Below are 20,369 nucleotides of genomic sequence, written 5' to 3' on the forward strand. Positions count from 1 at the left end.
GTCCGTGGTAGGACCGAGGCTCTTTAATGCCTTGCCAAAAGCGCTGAGAGGAGGGGAGTTTACCCTTGCAACATTCAAGAGACGACTGGACAAGTGGCTGAGAAAGATCCCGGATTATCCAGTAATGGGAAACTACCATCAGCAAGTGACAGGCAACAGCATCTTGCATCAGCTGGCCCAAAGGAGGGCAAATAGACTGAACACGCCCAACGTTACATCCGACGACGACTCGGAGACGGAGGACGACGACGAAGGCGGCGCATCAGCGTGACCGGGGACTAGGAAGTCCCAAACTCATCATAAGGTCATAAGTGATGTGCACTATGATTGTGCTGTGTTGCAGTGGTGTGCACAATGATTGTGCTGTGTTGCAGTGATGTGCACAATGATTGTGCTGTGTTGCAGTGATGTGCACAATGATTGTGCTGTGTGGCAGTGTAGCGTACAATAATTCTGATGTATAAATTAATAACACAATTATCCTAACACCCTCCTCCTCCCTCACCAGGAGCGGTGGGCAGGACGTTCGTACGCAACGCGGCGCCCCAAGAGAGCCTCATGCCTGACGTGTTCAAGGAGAGCCCTGGCGCTCCGGGCCCCGCGCCCACCAAGGGCATCAGTGATAACAACCCACGCTACCGCAGCAAGAAGTGGGTCCACGACACGCCCGGTGTGGTCCAGCCTGACCAGGTGATAACAATGTCTGTGATAACAATCGGGAACACCAGTGATAATGATCGTGAACACCGGTGATAACAGTCGTGAAAACCGGTGATAACAGTCGTGAACACCGGTGATAAGTCGTGAACACCGGTGATAACAGTCGCGAACACCGGTGACATCAATCGTGAACATTGCTGATAACAGTGAAAAATATTGATGTCGAAATTCCTGTACAATTACTTTAAATATTCATAGTCCCATCCACCTATAGTCTTATTCCCGTAATAATTATATAAATATCCGCATTTTACTTCACACGCAAACTAATAACTACCTGTACCTTGTATATGAAAGTTATATTGTAGTATAGCGACTTGTCTAGTGTTATAAATACGTTCGGCAAGACAAAAATGTCATTTTAACTGAAAATTTGTTAAGAGTTCAGTTTCTCGAGCTATCTGATAACACGCAGCACAATAGTTCGGTTAACAAGTCCAAAAATTTCTTGTCATAAGTCTTATTATAGATTATTTTTCTCGCAAACGAAGATTAATAATATTTATATTATAATAGAGTATCTGTCAATATATAATAGAGTATTAATAGTATTAATACTCTATTAACACTTTAATATTGTTATTGATATGCATAAGCTAACTCTCTCATCCCTTCGTCAGCTGGTGAGTCTGCTAACACACGAGGAGCTACAGGAGGCCCTCCCCCAGTCCCCCATCGTCCCCCAGACGTTCAGGGTGAGGAGGGGCACCTCCCTCCTGCTGGGGGGCCTCGCCCGCCTCGACATCCTCTACGTGCACCACCCAGTGCCCCGCAGCAGGCGACTTAAGCCTTCTGATTACGTCCTGTGAGTATCAATATGCTTATAATTATAATGTCATAATAATATGTCAATAATTACGATGCTTAATCTTGTCCTGTGACCATCTAGATAATTATGTGATTCTAATATAATTATAATATGATAATATATCATTAATTAGAGGCCTCTGATTGAATAAAGCGTAGGTAATTCTGACTTAAGTTTGTTTTAATATTAAACAAAGCTTACGTATAGTTCTAAAGAAGGCCTGAGCAATGTTCAGCAATTATAGGCAGAATGCGACTTGACCGCAAAGTTGAGGTATAAAACCGTGAGTTTGTTTATAGCTCGGAGCCTCGTAATGGCCGAGGGTATCAGAGGGCAAACCCTTGTGGAACTCGAAGCTGTCGCGGCGTCCCTTTGTAGGCTTATGTGTGCGCGACGTCTGCCCATATAAGGACACTAAAATTCGCAAGTTATTCTACTGTGCTGACCGTTACGTCAGTACGGTCTGCAGCTACCGTATCCCCGCTGACGTAGTAGGTGTCGGTCCCGGCGGGGTAGGTGACGGTCCCGGCGGGGGGTCAGAAATAACGGCCGCGCGGAACTTCGAAACATTTATACCACAACGACTCCGATATAATTACGTCTGAAATATACGAGTAACGGCCGTAACTTTCCCCACTCATTGCACTTGTGTGGGTCATCCTGGTCTAATATGGCCCGCTTAACACGTTGACTACGATTGCTTCATATAGTACTATTATTTCATTTTTTGTACTTTTTTTAAGCAGGGCTGCCAGACGGTCATTTTTTCCGGACAAATTCCATGATTTAGTTTTTCTCAATTGCGTTGGCCGGCTAAAATTTATGATAGGGGTACTTCCTAATTAAATTTTAAATACTGCTAAAAGAAAATAAATGGAATTTTTGTAGCGGAACCTACAAATAAACTAGTATACATTGAATTATCGGCCTTTTTTGGCCTTTTTTGTTCTCGGATTTGGCCGATCTTAGGCAACCTGAATTATGCACCACTACCTCCTGGAGAAATACATTTCGTGGTACGCATATGTACCAATACGTAGGCAACGTGTTAAGAGCGTATCAGTGCTACATCCTCTCTCATTGCTCGTACTATGGGTAATAAAGTGTGTCGATATTAGGACAACATGACCCGCTCATTTTTCTCAGTGTATGATTCCGTCTGTGCCGCAGGGCGACGGTGTTCCGCTCGAACGCGCTGCCGGTATCCGTGATACGGACGGTGGAAGCGTCCGCGTTCTACCGCGACAACCTGGGGGGCAAACTGCTGGGGGTGCCGCGTCACGGAGGGGAGATGCTGGGGACGCCATACCCCGAGAGGGAGCTTCTGGGGACACCGCGCCCTGGGGGGGAGCGTCTCAAGTTCTGGCCCCCCTTGCTGCCCTCGGACACCTTCAGGGTGACGGGCGTGACCAACCTGTTGCCGCTGCCACGCGGCGCTCGGCTCATAGCATCAGCCGACCTCGTCCTGTCGTCTGCAGGTACGAGTCTTACCCTCTGCAGGTACGAGTCTTACCCTCTGCAGGTACGAGTCTTGCCCTCTGCAGGTACGAGTCTTACCCTCTGCAGGTACGAGTCTTACCCTCTGCAGGTACGAGTCTTACCCTCTGCAGGTACAAGTTTTACCTTCGGCAGGGACGGGTCTTGCCCTCTGCAGGTACGAGTATTGTCCTCTGCAGGGCACGAGTCTTGCCCTCTGCAGGGCACGAGTCTTGCCCTCTGCAGGTACGAGTCTTGCCATCTGCAGGTACGAATTTTCCCTCTGCAGGGCACGAGTTTTGCCCTCTACAGGGCACGAGTCTTGCCCTCAGTAACCCAGGTATTCATTTTTCAGGCTGGGTATCGCTGGCGGTTACCCCGTTCTCGGTATGCGAGGTGCGGCTATGGACGCCAGGGGGCCGCGGCATGTACCTCAGAAGTCCTTCGTTCCTGCCCCACGCGCCGCTGCTGAGGGGGCGCCGTGCCCCTGGATGCGTCGACTACGAGCCCCACCAACAACCTGACCCTGCCGAGCCCCCCGAACCCTCGGACATCTTTAGATCCTCCCCTCAGAACTATGCTAAATACCTTGGATTACTAGACGATGCCGAATAAATCTGTGATACGCGATATTTGAACTTTGATTTTGTTCCTTTACAAATTTAAAGCCCAAAATTGACGTCGTGTTTATTTGTTTTTGACGTCGATGAAAATTTTCACGTATTATAGTGACTGCAGATACCGTGATATTATTGATGGGGATTTAAGTGACAGAGGCACATACAAGAGTGAATTTATAAATTAAATGAATGAATTAGAGATTGGTCAAGCTTAAGCCATTTTTCAGTAGAGAAAAAATGCCGTCGATATTCATGAGCTTTGATGGGAATACTTCACTTACGAGCGTCCTCATCAGGTCGGCGCCGCAAGACCAGACTTTGAAAAGTTCATTAATATTGTGAATTATGCTCATATTTGCCTGCTTCTTGGTAGTAGTTTACTACCTTATTCGGAATTCAAACATTTACCTGATCGTCTAACTATGAGTCATCGGTTTTGAGCTGCACAATTGGCAAGCATGAAGAAATATGGTTAATTCCACCGCATGCTGGTCTATTTTTTATGAAATAATGATGTCAAAAGGCCAGTCTTTTAGATCTGTGAACTAGTCAAGAAAAGTACAAGAATCGGCGACAAGGCTATTCTTCAAAGCCGAAGATTCTATACTACAGGGTCATCAATATTTAGCGTTACAACTTTGAGTGGTTAGAACTATAAAATGAAACACAATTGTGAATGTTTGAAAATGTATTTATGTAGGCAGAGGTTCAGAGATACAATTCCCATAATTTCATTCAATATGTCCACCATCTGCATCAATAACGAGTTTTAGACGCTTAGAGAAAGCCTTACACGAGTCACGAATGACACTCTGCAGGATTTTGGGCCACTCCTTCAGCAGTTTGACCTCTAGGGCGTCCAAACTGTGATGGTGAACGGTCGATACCTTGCTCTCAAGGTATGACCAGATCCCAAAATCCTTGGGATTCAGATCGGGAGACGATGGGGGCCATTCTTCTTTGGTAATGAAGTGGGGAACGTTCTCGGACAGCCACTCCTGAATCGATTTGGCCCCATGGGATGGTGCAGAGTCCTGCTGGAACGACCAGGGACGTTTTTTGAAGTGCTTTCGTGCCCAGGGCAACAATGCGCCAACAATAATGGCATCTCGATAGCTCTTCTGATTCAATTTCACCCCTTTGTCAACAAAAAAGAGGGGACTCCTTGAGGACTCTGTTACGGCTGCCCCAGACCATCACTGAGGTCGGGCATTGCTTCCTAGTCACCACGCGGGATCCTTCGTCCCCATTCTTCGACCGAATTCGATCATTTTGGGAGTTGAAGTGGTGTTCAACATTGAATATCTTCTCATCATTGAAAATGAGGTTTGGCAGCGTGCCATCATGAATGCGGGAAAGAAGAATCTTGGATCTTTGGAGGCGTTTGTCAACAACTTGAGCAGACTGTTGGTGTTTTTTGACACCATAAAGATGATAAATAATGATAAAGATTAATGAGAAGGTGTAAACAAATGACAAATATCGAGGACAATTATCAACAATTGATTTTGAAAAAAATGTAACGCTAAATATTGATGACCCTGTATAATATTAGAGCATTATTTACGATTTAAAATACGATAATTATGCTCCTGAAGATTCTAAATGTGTACAAATATATTATTTATTCTGCACCATTTATTTCTTCCGGACGTGTCATGATTTGAATGAAGCGTGTCATGATTTGAATTAATAACTGAGGATGCATTTACAGCACTTCTCTTTAACTTCACTTCGTGTTTGTTTGTTTGTCTGCTACAAATCTTATAATCTATATAACACAATTCTATCTATGGTTGAATAGTTCAACCATGCTTCTACCTGTCCAATCGATCTGAAAATTTTCACACATGCGTAAAGTCGGAGACCATGCTTTAAATCAGTTGACAGCATAAATAATTTGAAAATTAAATAAATTATTATTAAAAAATTCGAGAATTTTTTTAATATTGAAAAATAAAATAAGACATTCATTGTACATGTGTAACATTGGAGACACTGGCCTCTTTAGAAGTGTTGTCTTCAATAACTTAATAAGTAATTATTAAACGCATAATATTATTCTAAATTCGGTTTTGTTACAACGTACAAATCGTATTTTCACCTTTGATACTAACATTTTGAGACAGAGAAGCCGTACTACATTTTACACTAAGAATTTTACGATCGAATCAAATCAGTTTATTTACTCTCTAAACATTAGATTGCGATCTAGGGTGTGGTGACCTGAACGAATCAAGTGTAAGCCATTTTAACGGTGATGAGCAACACATGTGCTCATATGAAATTAGCTTCTAAAAAAGACGTATTCATGTGTTTCAACAAACTTGCTCATACGTATACACGCACATACACTCACTTCCTATTAGAGGCAGGAAAGGAGGGTAAGGTTGAGGGAGAGGAAGAGATGCAACCTATAATATAACGGGGATAGTTTACCGTTTCATAACTGAAAATAAAATAGGTATAAAGTTTTCCTTGAATTATTATCACTGTTGAAGTAAATAACCATGGTCTTGGTAACTAAATTGTGCGATAAATGAATTTTTTTATCAACTTTTGATTAGCCGGATATGAGATAATGCGGATTCTTGCAGCTAATCCGCGTTGCGAAAAAAGCTTGATTCCGAAGAACCGATCAGTTGCTGATAAACTGTCGGGTTGGGTGGTTGCGCTTTGTTTTCTGTGCACACAAGTGTTGCTGTGTTACACAATTCTCCAAAAAACGTTGGTTTTCCAGTGAAATTCCACAAATTTTACTAATTTAATGCGTAGATTTTATATTATAATAGATCAAAAATATCTTTTTGATTGGTAATATTAAAATTATCATCGAAATGGTTGGATTATTGTTTAAAATATTTGGGGTCAACCTCAGCCGTGCCTGGCTGTGGCTGTTCGCTTACGGTCTGACCCGACGTTCATGTACATACTACATAGTACATGTACTTATAGCTAAGTTAGCTCTTAGTAGCATTTTTTCTATATGACTATATGTATATCCATTATGCCACATGGCTTTGTTGTGGCAATTTTTGCTGCTTAAGAATTTAAGTTGAACAATTAGATATTAGGTTTCCTTGCTTTCCTTTGATTGAACATTTTTATCAATTTTTTTATGATTTACACCGAAATAGAAAAAAATATTTTTTCTTGATATTGTTGATAATTATTAATTTTGGCCCCCCAGAAAAACTAGACATTATCCCAGTTTGTGTGTGAGCTTGGATGGAGTTTGATATGTTGACTTTATAGGACTCATAATATAGCCTTTGACTAATTTCTTTGTTTAAAGTTACAAAAAAGCACATTTTTGCCTGTGCTTTTCTGAATTCAATAGGGAAATAATCTTTTTTTACATATAATTCTTTGAAGTTTTAGCCTAAGATTCTACATTGTTTGGATGCCCAGGATGCATTGCATATTAGAGTAAAAAACAATGAAATACACTATTCTTTCTGTAAAATTTAATAACTGATATTTTAGCACTGTGTAAGCTCCAAGACTGAATTGATCTTGAATATATTCATGAAATTTTTTTGATATTTTAGTACTGTGCAAGCTCCAAGTCTGAATGGATCTTGAATATATTAATAAAAAAATTGATATGGTAGATTTGTAGCGTTATTCCTCCAGTTTGAAAGTGGGTTATACCTATTAGTTAATAGATATGCAATCGGATTAGAAAATCAAGCAGAAGCTACCTATGAATGAGACAAATGCCCTTGCATAACAAATTTATATATTTTTATAGTTTTTTTAAATATAGTAACATTTTTAAAATTATATTAATTTATAGTGCAAGCCTAAAAAAATTTTTTTTATTTTCTTCTCATATTTTTTAAAATGAAATTTAAATTTTGTATTCAACTTTTAGCTAACTTTCAGGCTCCTACTATTGTCAATGCTCAAAAATTGTCAGGCTTGTATTACTAGTCATTTTTAACTAAGAAGCTAAAATAATGCAAAATTTTTAAAAACTTGCATGTTGAATTAGCATGTTAAATTAATACTAAAGTTGAAATTATTGTTAAATAGTATAAAGTTTAAATAGGGCTAACATAAAATAGTTACAAATAATTTGGAAAAGTTTATATTTTTTAACCATGATGACAAAAATTGCTAAATAAGCACAGTTGAATTGATATCAAATTTTGAAAACCTCTAAAGATATTTCTTTTTCTGCAAATTTTTTTAAACCTGATTAACGTATGATCTTAACTTCTCGGTCTCCTAGATTTTAATTTTTATCCAAAGTTGAAAGAAATAGCATCTAATATTTCAGCCATTTGCATGAAAAGGTCAACAGTTTAATATGGTACCTATTAATTTATAAAGATTTATTTAGTCCTATATAAACAATTAAACATAAGTATATGAAGTTGAATTTACAATTTATTATTCTTGTGCAGGTGCATACAATTCATTTTTGTAATGATTGCTAGTTACTCATGCCCATAGTCACAAAAATGAGGGCGGACCGTCCAAATGCTGCTGCTCACAAGCCTACCCGCAGTACAAAACTTGTCCAAAAAACCATACTGGTACTGCCAGAGCAAAGTAGAGTTAAAAGATCAGTAAAACCAGATAGAAGATCTGATGTAGTGCCTTCTAAAGTATCTACCCGCAAGTCCAATGGAGCTGTTTTAGTTACAGAATCTTTACCAAAAACTAACAGAAGGTTTTTTAGGAAAAATGATACACTACCTGTTAAAATGGAGTCTAAAATCTTGAAAAGAAATGCAATGAGTTTCTCTGCCAAGACTGATGGTGCTACTGTAAGTAATTCTGTCATAGTTTGTATTCATATGCTGAAAACTTTTGATGATTTGGATGAAATTTTTTTTAGTATTTCCTTTATACATCTGTTAATTTTTGTAGGATTTTATGTCATCCTCTCATCATCAAATCTTTCTGTGGTATTCTTATCAATCAGAAATATAATTTTTTTTAATATATTTATTTCTGGTTACATCTCCCAGCACTCAACTGCATTATGAACATGTATAAAATGATGTAGGTATGCTTTCTTGTAACAAATCATATTGTTTTCATTACTTTTTGTTTGGATTAGTATAGTATATAGGTACTATATATACCATATGTACATGTAATTTTCTTATCATGTTACTCTTTTTATATTAGAGTGTTGCAAATTATTTTTCTGTAGCCTAAATGTAAATTCTTTTTCAGACTGACACAGCTGCTCCTCTAAGGCGGTCAAGTAGACAAGCTGTGCGTGAGCGTCGAGTTTGGGCCAGAAGCAGTCGTCAGACTGGTGGATCATCAAGCCCTGATGCAATACCCAAAACCGCATCTGAACTCATTGTTAGGAAATCATTGATACCTCATAAAAACCGAGGTCGGCCTCCTACAACAAAACGCTCTGAAATCAAGGCCATAGATTCTTCAGCTAAAACTGAAATGACCAAGTTGAAAAAAGTGAATTGTCGCTGCCCTGTCAAGTCAAGAATTTCTGCACGCTGTAGGAAATGTTCAAGACGAGAGCCATCAATGAGTAATGGTAAGGCAGAAGTAATCCCCAATATAACCCAGTCTCAAAAATCAAATATTGATATTAACTCAATTGAAAGTCCTAATGATGAGTTTGAAGAAAGTGACCAAGACCGTCCAGCAATGAACATTGAGCCTGTTAGTAACAAGGAAGTTGTAAATGATATTAGTGAATTTGCATCTTCAAATGATGACACTGACTGTGTTGAGAATGGTAAAGAAGATTTGAAAACACACTTGAACAATCCTGAGTATTCTAATTTCTCTTCAATGTGCAACATGCCCCGTCCAGAGGGGAATCAGCTAGATGTCATGGAGACAAGCCGCATCCTCAGAGAAAGCCTTCAAACTCCATCCTTCCTCACAAATTCATTCTCGCCTGTGAGCTCACTTTTGGCTAATCCCAGTTTGTCTGGTCTTGCAAGAAGTAAGCTCAGTCCAGGGGTGTCCATATCACTGAGCAGCTCAAATCATTCTAAGCTTAGAAATAGTATTACCAATAAGATGATAGTGTCTTCTTATTACAAGAAGAAGCGCAGCCTTCTTTTGCCCAACAGATTGAAAAATATTACGAGCCAGCAGCGGGATAGTAAGTTTCAAGTTGACGGCAAGAATAAAACTGCACTGATCTCTCAAACTGGTAAAACTCTGTTGGGTGAAAGAGTACAGACTCTGGTCACAGCTACATCATCACTTGTTATTGACTCGGGGCATCTATCCAAACCTAAAGTGATGTCTTCTCGTGAGCGGGAAAGAAGGGCTGATGCTGCTAGCTCACTCCTCAGAAAATTTCGCCTTCACACCTCAAAAATGAAGTCTGCTGTGAAAAAAAACATTCCGGCTGTTAAGAATCTTAAAGCTGCTTCTGAAGAAGAGGATAATAAGAAGTCAGAACCTGATCCTTCTAAGGAGGTGAATGTAAAACCTATCATCCCCTCTGTTGATGTCTGTGGAAAGCATGAGGAGAAATCTCTGGTAAATTCTGACTGCAGCAAAGAAAAGTTTGATGGCAGCTTGAAAAAGTGCGATAATTCTCCACTGAAGCAGTGCAAGGAGGAATCAAAGTTGTGTGAGTCAGGAGTTGGTCTCACAGCTCCTGTAAATTACATCCCTGAGTTGCCAATATCGAGCACAATAAGCAAGCTGAAAGCCCGCATGCTAAGCCACTCAAACACTGGCAATGCAATGCTTCAACATTCTATGGAAATAAAGTCTAACAAACCCACACATTCACCATTAAAAGAGGGTAAACATTCTCCTAAAGAGAAATTAAGTGCAACTCATTCAATTGCAGGAAAAGCTTCAAGCAAAAGTACTGCAGGCGCCAATTCATCAGTAGAATCTAAAGGAAACAATTGCCGAAAACAAGAGATGCTTAGTGCTTCTACTCATAACGCTGAACCTGCCTCGTCTGTGAATGATGAATGCTTGTCTGCAGGGAAGGGATGGGATATTAAATCAGCCACGGAATCAGCCAGTCTTGAAATGGATGAAGTCACCTTTCCATCCACTGAAGGCAGGGTGCCTCTAATGGCGGCGCTGGAGCAACTCGTGCAGCACGGCGATGTACCGGAGGCAGAGGACTCCCAGATCCTTACCATACATTCAGCAGATAATTTACATGAAGTGCCAATCAAATCAAACGCAAACCTCCATCCGATGCCTGTTACATCAAGTTTTAACCTGCATCAGGACTCGGTCACTATCAATGATGCTGGCAGTGCAAAATCTAATAAAGAAAATACAGTCTGTAAAGTTGAATCATATAATGAAACCTCGATTGATTGCGTCGCAAGTTCTACGGAACAGAAAAAAAATCAAGACTTCTCTGCAGCAACAATGGACATACTGAATGCTGGTCGTTCAATGGCTGAGAAAGAATTTCTGCTTCCACAACCGGGATTTGCTGGTGAGTTCATGAGTTAATTTTTTTAACTTGATAAAATGAACAACTGTGGTATGAGTATTGGTAGAATTATTCTTTGCAGTACAGAGATGGAAATCTGATATCAAGGTTGAAGTTGAAAAATATAGACAAGCTAACATTAACTGTTCTCAGTATGACTTGGAGTTTTATGTACACAGCAGCATGATGCATATAATTGTGCAATGCAGCCATAAACCTTTATTTATTTATAATTTGCTTCGGTAGTTGAGTCTTGATTGAAGTCACCAGTGATATGATCTTGGAGCATCATTTAAAATTGAGTTGTTTTATACATATATTTCTCCACTGAGAAATATATGCAAAATAGCAGTCCTCCAAAAAGGATCTTTGAGTTGAGATTGCTGGATATATTGATTTATGTTTCAGTTTTTACTTTAATCTTCACTAGCTATGAAGGTAAATTTTGGTTCAAGAGTTTCAAACTAAAACTAACTATCAAGTTTACAAAATCTATCATGTATGGGACGGTAAAGTATTACCTATGGTTTATATTATTATATATTATCAAGTATTATGTATTGTTTTATACATTATCAAATATTTTATTTTAAATCATGTTCATCTAATATGCTTATTTTGATTAGTTTGACAATGTTTTAGGCCTTCCAGTCAAAATAGTTTAATAGCTCATTAAACATGTCGCTTAATCCCATTTAATCATTGAATATTTTCGACCATTACATAGGTACCACCGCCACCTATTAATAACTTAATAATCTATCATCTATTAATTACCAATCATCTGTTAATTACCTATCATCTATTAATTACTGATCATCTATTAATTACCCATCATCTAGGTATTAATTTCCCATCATCTAATAATTACCTATCACTTAATAGTTACCTATCATCTATTAATCACCTATCATCTAATAATCACCCATCATCTATTAATCACCTATAATCTATTTATTACCTAGCAATACCCATTGCTAAATATGCCTCTCACAGCAGATGCAGCGCCTGGCGAAGTTGTTGACGTGAGCTACGACGACCTCCCCCCTGGGGGGGCCAAGCGTCCGCCCCTGATGCGCCCCACTGCACGTCCCCTCGGTGAGTGTCCCCAGTCCCCTCGGTAAGTTTCCACAGTCCCCTCGGTGAGTGTCTCCAGTCCCCTTGGTGAGTGTCCCCAGTCCCCTCGGTGAGTGTCCCCAGTCCCCTCAGTGAGTGTCCTCAGTCCCCTCGGTGAGTGTCCCCAGTCCCCTCAGTGAGTGTCCCCAGTCCCCTCGGTGAGTGTCCCCATTCCCCTCAGTGAGTGTCCGCAGTTTTTTAACAGATTTCTTGTCCCGCAGGAATCAAGACGCCCCTGAAGTGCTGCGAATGCCCCATGCAGTTCTGCACGGTGCGCTCTCTCTTCTGGCACTTCGGGACCCACTTCGGTGCCCGGCCCGGGCCCCGGGTCAACATCCTGCTGGGGGACCTTGTGGCCCCTTGGCCCAAGGGTGGCCCCAGCATCGCCCCTTCTACCAGCACCTCGGAACTTCCTGACAGCAGGGCTGGAACCACGGCAGTAAATATGGTGCCGCTCCCAAAGTCTGTTGTGTCTGAAGCTGAAAAATCAAATGTGAAAGGAAAATATGATGGCAGTTATTGCTCTGCTGGCAACGCAGGCGAGAGTCAGTGTAGTAATGCTAGCCTAACTAATTTATCTTCGATGCACGGTAAAAAGCGGAAGATTAGTTCTTTGCATAAAGGCAAATCGGTTTCGTCTGACGCGATTTCGCAAATTCAGAAAAAGAAAAGTAAGTCTTGTGTTGTTCGTGATGTTTCAAGAAAGAAAAAAGCCATGAAAATTGACCAGGTTACTCAAAGATGTAGCCAAGTTATCCCTCACAACACACCTCTCGCCGCTACAAGTTCTGGTATTGTAGCCACAATTGTTGGCAACCACATGGTTGAATCTACTTATCACAATCCAGAGGTGCCATCTTTCAACACTTTCAACAGCAAGAACTATAGCTTTATCTCCAATTCAGCAAAGCCTCGCGTCAAAGATTTGTTGAAGGTTCCTATACCCAGACTGAAAAAAAGTTTGAGTTTAAAATTTCCATCGAGTGAACCCAAGTCGCGTTTCGTGAGTATCTTGCCTAAAGCTTCCTTGGAAGGAGTCAACTCTTCTCCTGAAAACAGCACGAGCAGGCAAGCGTCTTATCAAGGGAGCGAGTCTCCTTCAGCTCAGCCCTCCCTTGGCTTGCAGAAAGGGAAAGTGAAACCCATTCCAATACCAGTAAACGCTTCTCATAAAGAACCAACCAAACACCAAGCATTGCAAGATGTGCGCCGAAATAGACGTAAAAAGTTCGTCAGTTCAAACGAACCCATGCAACAGATGGAAGAATCTGTCGTGATGATAAATCCCAATCTTGGCTTGAGAATTTTATCCAAGTCTGATGCTGGTGCTCTCAGTAGCTTGAATAGCCCTTCGTCCTCAGATGCTTCCTCATCCTTCCGCGGCTCACGTTTCTCGCCTAACCCTCACAATTCCCTAACAATTGTGCCTCAGGTGGGCGACTTTACCCTGAAAAGCAAGAGCTCGTCTCCCCCAACGCCGGACATATTGACGATCGTGCCACAGATGAACCCTGCGAAGCACTCATTTAATGACACGAGGGACGTGACGAAGCAAGCCTCCATCCTCACAGCGGCGGGAGCTTTGTCGCCATCACGCGCCATGAAGCTCGTCTTAGCGCAGCGAACTTCGGCGCCTCCTCCGCATCCCTCGCATGCTATAAACTTCAAGGACAGGAGCGGCGATGTTGACTCTGACGAGGAAATTATGGTGATCGATGAGAAGCCCGAAGATGAGCTAAAAATTGACCCGACATCAATGTGTACCGTTGCTATTGAAGAAGACACAAACGCTGCACAGCTTTCATGTAATTCTTCACCAGAAAAAAACTCTGATTCAGAGCAAGAAATTATTGATGTCACAACTGTGGACGATAATCCTGATACGTTGACTCTTTCTCCTATTTCTAAACCTATCAATTATTCCCGCTGCTCATACGGGCCGCTCTCTCCGGATGCCTCCCCATCAGGTAGTACAGCTTCTCACCACAAATCCCTAGTGGGGAACTACCAATCTGGCGGCAAATCTCCTGCTATTTGGTCCATTGAAGCTCCGTTACCATCGACCACTTACAACCAGCTTACCATTAGCAGCTACCAATCTTCCAGCAATGTCGGTAGCTCATCACTGTCTTCTGTTTCTATTACCAAAACTTCCTTTAAATCAACTTTGCCTGCTTCGCTTCCCTTGTTGCTCCAATCTCCAGCTTCACCCATTACCTATCCGCCAGTGTCTTCAGTTCTCTCGTCTCCAAAATCTTCAGCGCTCCAATCTCCAGGATCATCATTCCTGTCCAATCATCTGACTTCACTGCAAAAATCTCCGATTTCATTTGCCCATCAGCCAGATTCCCGATCACTTGTGCCACTGCCTCACGTGCCGTCCTTCTCTCTGCCACTAGTGGCACCAACTGCCATCTTACCGCCTCTGTCCACCTCTGGGATTGTATCTCTTTCCTCATCACCGGCATTACATCTCACCAAGTCTTCCTATGCTTCAAATCCTTTGCTCTCGGTGTCACCTCAAGGCGGACAAGGCTCTAGAAACTCGATCATCTTGCCATCAACGATGCCGACGACTGCCATAACATCGAATGTGAACACCCTCTCGGTGCCGTCTCTATTGCCTCTCAATTTAGCTACGATCTCCAGCGCGCCGGCGTCAGGAGCTGCGGCTGGAAATGTTAAACCGCTTCGTACTTACACTCCGATGTCTATTCCTTCATTCAAAAAAGTTTCTGTGCCGTCATTCACTTCGGTGACAGTGCCTTCGGTTCCTACGTTATCGTCGCTCAGCATTGCCCCTACAGCCCCGCTGCTCGCCTCAACTACCACCTCACCAGCGTCACTACAATCTTTCCTGTTGGCAGCTCCTTCGTCTGTTGCCGCTTTACCACTGAACTGCAGCCGCCTTCACGACGCCCTTTCTTCAGGCGCCTTTTCCACAGCGAAAACTACTCCTGATTCGAAAAGAGCATCAATTCCTTCTTTGACGCCTATTAATTTAACGACACAATCGTCTCTTCATCTCAGTACCTCTGTGACACAGCACTCTGGAGGTGATGGTATTCAGAACAAAGATTCTCCTGTTTACCAATCTGATGTCAGTACGTCTTTGTCGGGTGATGACATTATCACTAAATCTAAGCCTTACGTCACCCTTGTCAACCCGAGCTTGAGTGATGACGAGAGCGCCAAGTCTAAGTCTGACATCACCCAAAGGACGACACCTGCTGGCGAAAGTCGCCTGCAGCGCCTGTCTGTGGTAGGTCGCTTCTCGAGTACCAAGCAGCGTAAGTACGTGTGCCCGCATTGCGACCGCCGCTTCGGGTGGTCCACGGACCTCAAGCGCCACGTCATCATCCACACCGGAGAGCGGCCCTTCAAGTGCCAGGTCTGCTCCCACGCCTTCACCAGGAAGTTCCTCCTTCAGAACCACGTCAAGAGGCTGCATTCCAAAAGCTGAAGTTGAGTTCCCATCCAGAAAATGATCGTCCCGAGTGTGAATTTTATTAAATGTTTGTATGCGTGACAAGAAATTTCTCATTTACCGACAAAATTGTTGGTGGTTTAGCTCACAAATTCAAATGTGTAAATTTGACTGACTACTTTTTATATGCTATATTTACTTGGAAAACTACTTGAGTTCAAACTTTAGAAAGAAAATTATCAACACGCGTATGAAGGGATTGAAGAAATTTAATGCAAACAAGCGTGCGACGTGTTCCTTTTACCTTCCCACTCTTCGGGGACATTTTATCCTCACCCCATTTCGTCCTATTACCCCCTGCGCCACACCCATCCATCACCCGAGATTGGCGTCCCTTACCTTTACCCTCAGCCTCATTGGAAGGGGTTAATGTCCATCATCCCCAGCCCCGTAGGAAGGGGAAAGAGTCCCCCCGTTGGAAAGGGAGGAGCCCGCGCATGTGCATCGCTCAATCTAGTCTAACGTGTAAATGATGGTTTTATCCTAAGATAATTTTTCATTTGCTGAGAGATATATTAGTATTATTTAGCTAAGGACTTGTTTAGCTAAGGGCATTAATTCTGTAGCGGCACTTGCTGTATCCGCGAAGGCTATTAGTTTCGTTTCACTGAACGAATTTTTTTTCAAAGCCAATATCGGTGTAGTTTCTATAAGGACCTACACGGAGCTCCTATAATGAACTACACTGAATTCCTATTAGGAACTACGTATTTGAAAAATTTCTTTTCTTGAAAATTCCGCGATGAGCATCGGCATGTATTTTTATACTTGAATTGCTAAAGAGAATATTGTTGCAGTGACAATTGTGAGAAATTTTTGAACACTCGCGTGTAGAATGAGTTGTATTTTAGCGATATTCTTGTGACCGTTTTACCTTCTGATGAGTTACTTCTCGTTAGGCCTTAAGTTTAATTTTCTTTTGCTGTGGCTACGGCGCAGTAGGCCCAGTACTGCGGCGAGGGCCCTGTACTGTGCAGACAGGCGAAATGACTTCATTTCTATAGCCAGCGCGAGGGCATTTTTGTATCCTTACGTCATGTACGAAATTGTTGTTTGTTGTAATGTTAGAAAAATGTTTTGTAACCTGTGTTGTTCTTCACTTGCATGGTGAAAATATCAAGTGCGGATTGATCGTCAAGTTGTTCTCGTTCTTAACAAAGCCAGCGAAATTGTTCCAAAACCTGCGCCTTCACTCGGGAAAATGAATGGGTCAAAGTGTCCAACTCACTTTCTTACCTGCAGCTCGAGCAAAGAGCGGCCCTTTTGCCGGACCAGGCTTAGTCAGGATGATTCCCACGAGTGCAAAAGGTACATCAATATGTGGGCAAAGATCCGCTCAATTGCAAGAGCTTTCACGCCTTATTTTACGTTCCGCGGTCTGTGAAAATTAAACCGAGTATAAATTGTATAAGTCGTATTGATTTTTTGTTCAGTTTTAGGCCTTTAGTTTTCCGTGAAGAATAATGGATCAAGCCAATAGTTTCATTGCCAATTCTGATGCATTATTATCTATCGAACATTCATTCTATAACTTGTCGATGTCACTCGAGTCGAAGCACTTCAGGTAACCTTAACTTGTGAGCAAAATCGATTGAAAACTTTTTAATAAAATTTCAGTAGCTGGAAAATTCTTGTACCACTTGTGAATATTAAATCCAGCCATAATTACCTCGTTTTTATTGCAATGATGCAAGTTTTTGTGCAGTGGATCATCGTAATGAATCGTGAAATTTTAATGTAAAACTTGCAATTTTTGGAGAAATTGTGGTTAGTTTTAAAGTTCAGTGTATAATCAATTCACTAATTAGCGACTTCGGTGGTTATGCTTCCAATTAATGATCTTAATTTTTTTTATTCTGGTTAATTTTAATCTGAATGTATTGGTTATTTATCAACGTTGCTTATTTTGTGTCTTGCTTTTAAACTAAGATTTTATTCGTCGTGAATCATTCAAACTGTCGAAAAGCATTGCATAACATTCACTAATTTAGTCCCTACCGAAATCGGCTTATTTATCGTTCATTCATCATTGTCGTCCAATCGTCTTCACGAACCGACGCTGGGCGTCAGCGATTTGCTGACTCATCAAGTGCTAATTAATTAATTGAAGTTATTGTTAAAGATTTTTTTGTGCTGATGTGCTAGGGAGATAATTGCGACTCTAAGACCGAAGGTAGACCCTCAGCGCGCTACAGAGGGCAGACCATATAAGGCGTCATCTGCATGATCAACTTTGTTCATACTACTGCCCAAAATTATTCCAACTTGTTCATACATAGAAATTATGATAGTATATTTTGTATGTTGGCTATGTATACATTTTGTAACGCCTGAATCGTGAACTGCTGGTTAAACATATAAAATATATGCACTTATCGTACCAAGTTCGTCTTTCAATTTTGGTTTGGGAACATCAGGATTTCAAGACACAATCTTGTCAAAACTTTGTAATACACGAAAGACAACATCAATTCTTAAGACACATAGTTTAGGATTGGACAACGTGTGCTGTACTTAACGCAAATCTCCTCTGAAAAAACGATAAAGCGAACAGTTTATAACAGAAACTTGAAATATATGAATTCACGCAGTATTATGGAATAAATTCGTCTAAATCAACCAATATGTGACCAGCCTCAAACATGAACAAGCAACATTAATGTCGAGTTAATTGTTTATTTAGAGAATACACGGAAAAAAATAATATTTGGACGCAAAAGCAAAGCTGGAAAGGCCAGGTTTACAACCGAGCTGGCGATCCAGCGTAGCCTGGGGCTGCTACATCCGAAACGCTTATCAAGTTTTATTGTGATAATAAAACGATAATCACGTGCTCCTGTCTCGGCAATAATCAGCGACTAAATTCAAAACTTTTTCTCCTCTGCCACACTCTAAAAATCACCGTAAGCTTGTGCGAAGAATACATTTTATTCATCTAAACAACATTAGTGATCACTAAGATAGCTCTAGCATTTAGTATCCTCCTATAGTCAGGTGGATCTGATACGTGCGATTCATTCCTATTTTAGTGGATATGGCGGAGTGGAAAGTGGACAGAAAGAAGGTAAAGCTCGGTAGACAATCTATACACACACTACACTCATAGACATTCCTGAGACATTGTCCAAATGGCGTTGCACTTTGGCCCTCATGTGGGCCATCTTAACCTAGTCTGGCCTGGAAAAAGCCCGTATCAGAGCTACATGCAGCACGTGTCACTATTTGGACAGTGTGATCCATCAGTTGTCCTGAGTGTAGAAACTCCATTCCGTAAAGTTAAAACCACACCACGGTCAACCAGCAAGAAATGAAGATTTCCAGTCCTAATATCGATAAGAAGATCACAATCAAACTAACACGGATATTCTTGAGTGTTTATAACTAATGCCTTAAACAGAGCAATGCGGAAAATAAATTGGTTCTTATTTATTACGAATGAACACTTTCCGGTTAAATGGTTCGTAATTCGCTAATTAGAGGGAAGAATTAATATAGTTTTCTGATGCATACAAAGGGACTGACATGCATAAATATTATAACTGAATTGCCCACATCATACAAGAGTGCAACACTTGAATCATTCTTCTGAAATTAAATGATTTAATTAATTGAGAATCTAAACCAAATAAATGGCCAAGACATGATGAACTTACTTGACATTTTCTTTTTGCTTATATATTCTCTATGAATAAGATTATAAAAGATAATTCATGAAAACTACTAATGCCATAAGAAGACAGGCCTCTTAGGCCTAGTTCCCTGAGCAGACATGATATATACACACAGAGAAATGAGCGGAGACTTGTTCAAAATAGCGCTGCACTTTACGCTATTTTGTGGGTCATCCTGACCCAGTTTGGCACGGCAAAAAAATGTATCAGCGCTACGTCCTCTCTCAGTGCTCGTGCTGTGGGGTAAAAGAGTGTGTCGATATTTGGAGACAAAGAGCCATTAATATTTCTGAGTAGGTAACGCTAATTGCGGTACCACGCATTGGTAATTATCATTACCCTGCACTGAAGGTAACTATCGTTACCAGGCCATTACATGCTAATGACAACGAAGAAATTTATTTGGAATTATAAGTGCTGAATTTTTTGAGTTTAAAGCAACTAGAAATTCCACGGAAATTGAAAAATTCGAGTTAATTAAAATATAATCCTGACATGGAATTTGTAGTTGATGACTTAGAAAGTAGGTTTTGAGTCGCAGGTTCGATTGCCAATAAAACTTAAGAGTTTGAATAAAGATGATATTACTTAACCCAGAGCTTTTGTGAATATTATTGAAAAATAGCAATAACTAGAGCGTTATTCAGTCAAATAATAATATAAAACAAAAATTATGGTAATTAAATAATACTGTATAAATAATGACGATAATATAGGAACGTAGTCAATTAGAATTAATAACATCGCATGAAGATGAATTCACTAATTTTCGGTTTATTGAGGGTGCGCTATAATCATCATAATCAACCATTAACATATTGGTTATCATGATATATATCCCTGATAAACATAATTACCATGGATTATTTATACGATCGGAAGGATGCGAGTTTATAAACTGGAAGAATTATTATGATCTTCATGATTACCATGAGCGAAAGAACTGGTCTCTGGTAATGGGTTTGATTCAGAGATAGTATTGGGTTCAGAGAAAGTGTTGGGTTCAGTGGAAGTGTTGGCTTCAGAAAAAGTGTTGGGTTCAGTGATAACA

General features: G+C 40.8%; 2 protein-coding genes across 3 annotated transcripts; both read left to right on the top strand.

The window, feature by feature from the left end:
- Positions 1-508: 508 nt before the first annotated feature.
- LOC108669049 (nitric oxide-associated protein 1) lies at positions 509-3,634 on the top strand (the record flags this gene model as incomplete). Its single annotated transcript, XM_018156332.1, is given in 4 exon segments — positions 509-690; positions 1,341-1,525; positions 2,699-3,006; positions 3,360-3,634. Coding segments are annotated over 4 exon segments (885 nt in total). The 3' UTR covers positions 3,620-3,634.
- Positions 3,635-8,034: 4,400 nt separating this feature from the next.
- On the top strand, positions 8,035-18,028 carry LOC108669052 (mucin-4). Of its 2 annotated transcripts, none has more exons than XM_018156336.2 (4): positions 8,035-8,402; positions 8,818-11,047; positions 12,041-12,142; positions 12,382-18,028. In XM_018156336.2, exons 1-4 carry the CDS (start codon positions 8,076-8,078, stop codon positions 15,621-15,623), a joined length of 5,901 nt encoding a protein of 1,966 aa, XP_018011825.1. In that variant the 5' UTR covers positions 8,035-8,075; the 3' UTR covers positions 15,624-18,028. The 2 variants fall into 2 exon arrangements, with proteins under 2 accessions (XP_018011825.1, XP_047738138.1); XM_047882182.1 differs by having other exon boundaries at positions 12,044-12,142.
- The last annotated feature ends 2,341 nt before the right edge of the window (positions 18,029-20,369 follow it).

Source organism: Hyalella azteca, unplaced genomic scaffold (assembly GCF_000764305.2).
Source record: "Hyalella azteca isolate HAZT.00-mixed unplaced genomic scaffold, Hazt_2.0.2 contig9857, whole genome shotgun sequence".
Lineage (NCBI taxonomy): Eukaryota > Metazoa > Arthropoda > Malacostraca > Amphipoda > Hyalellidae > Hyalella > Hyalella azteca.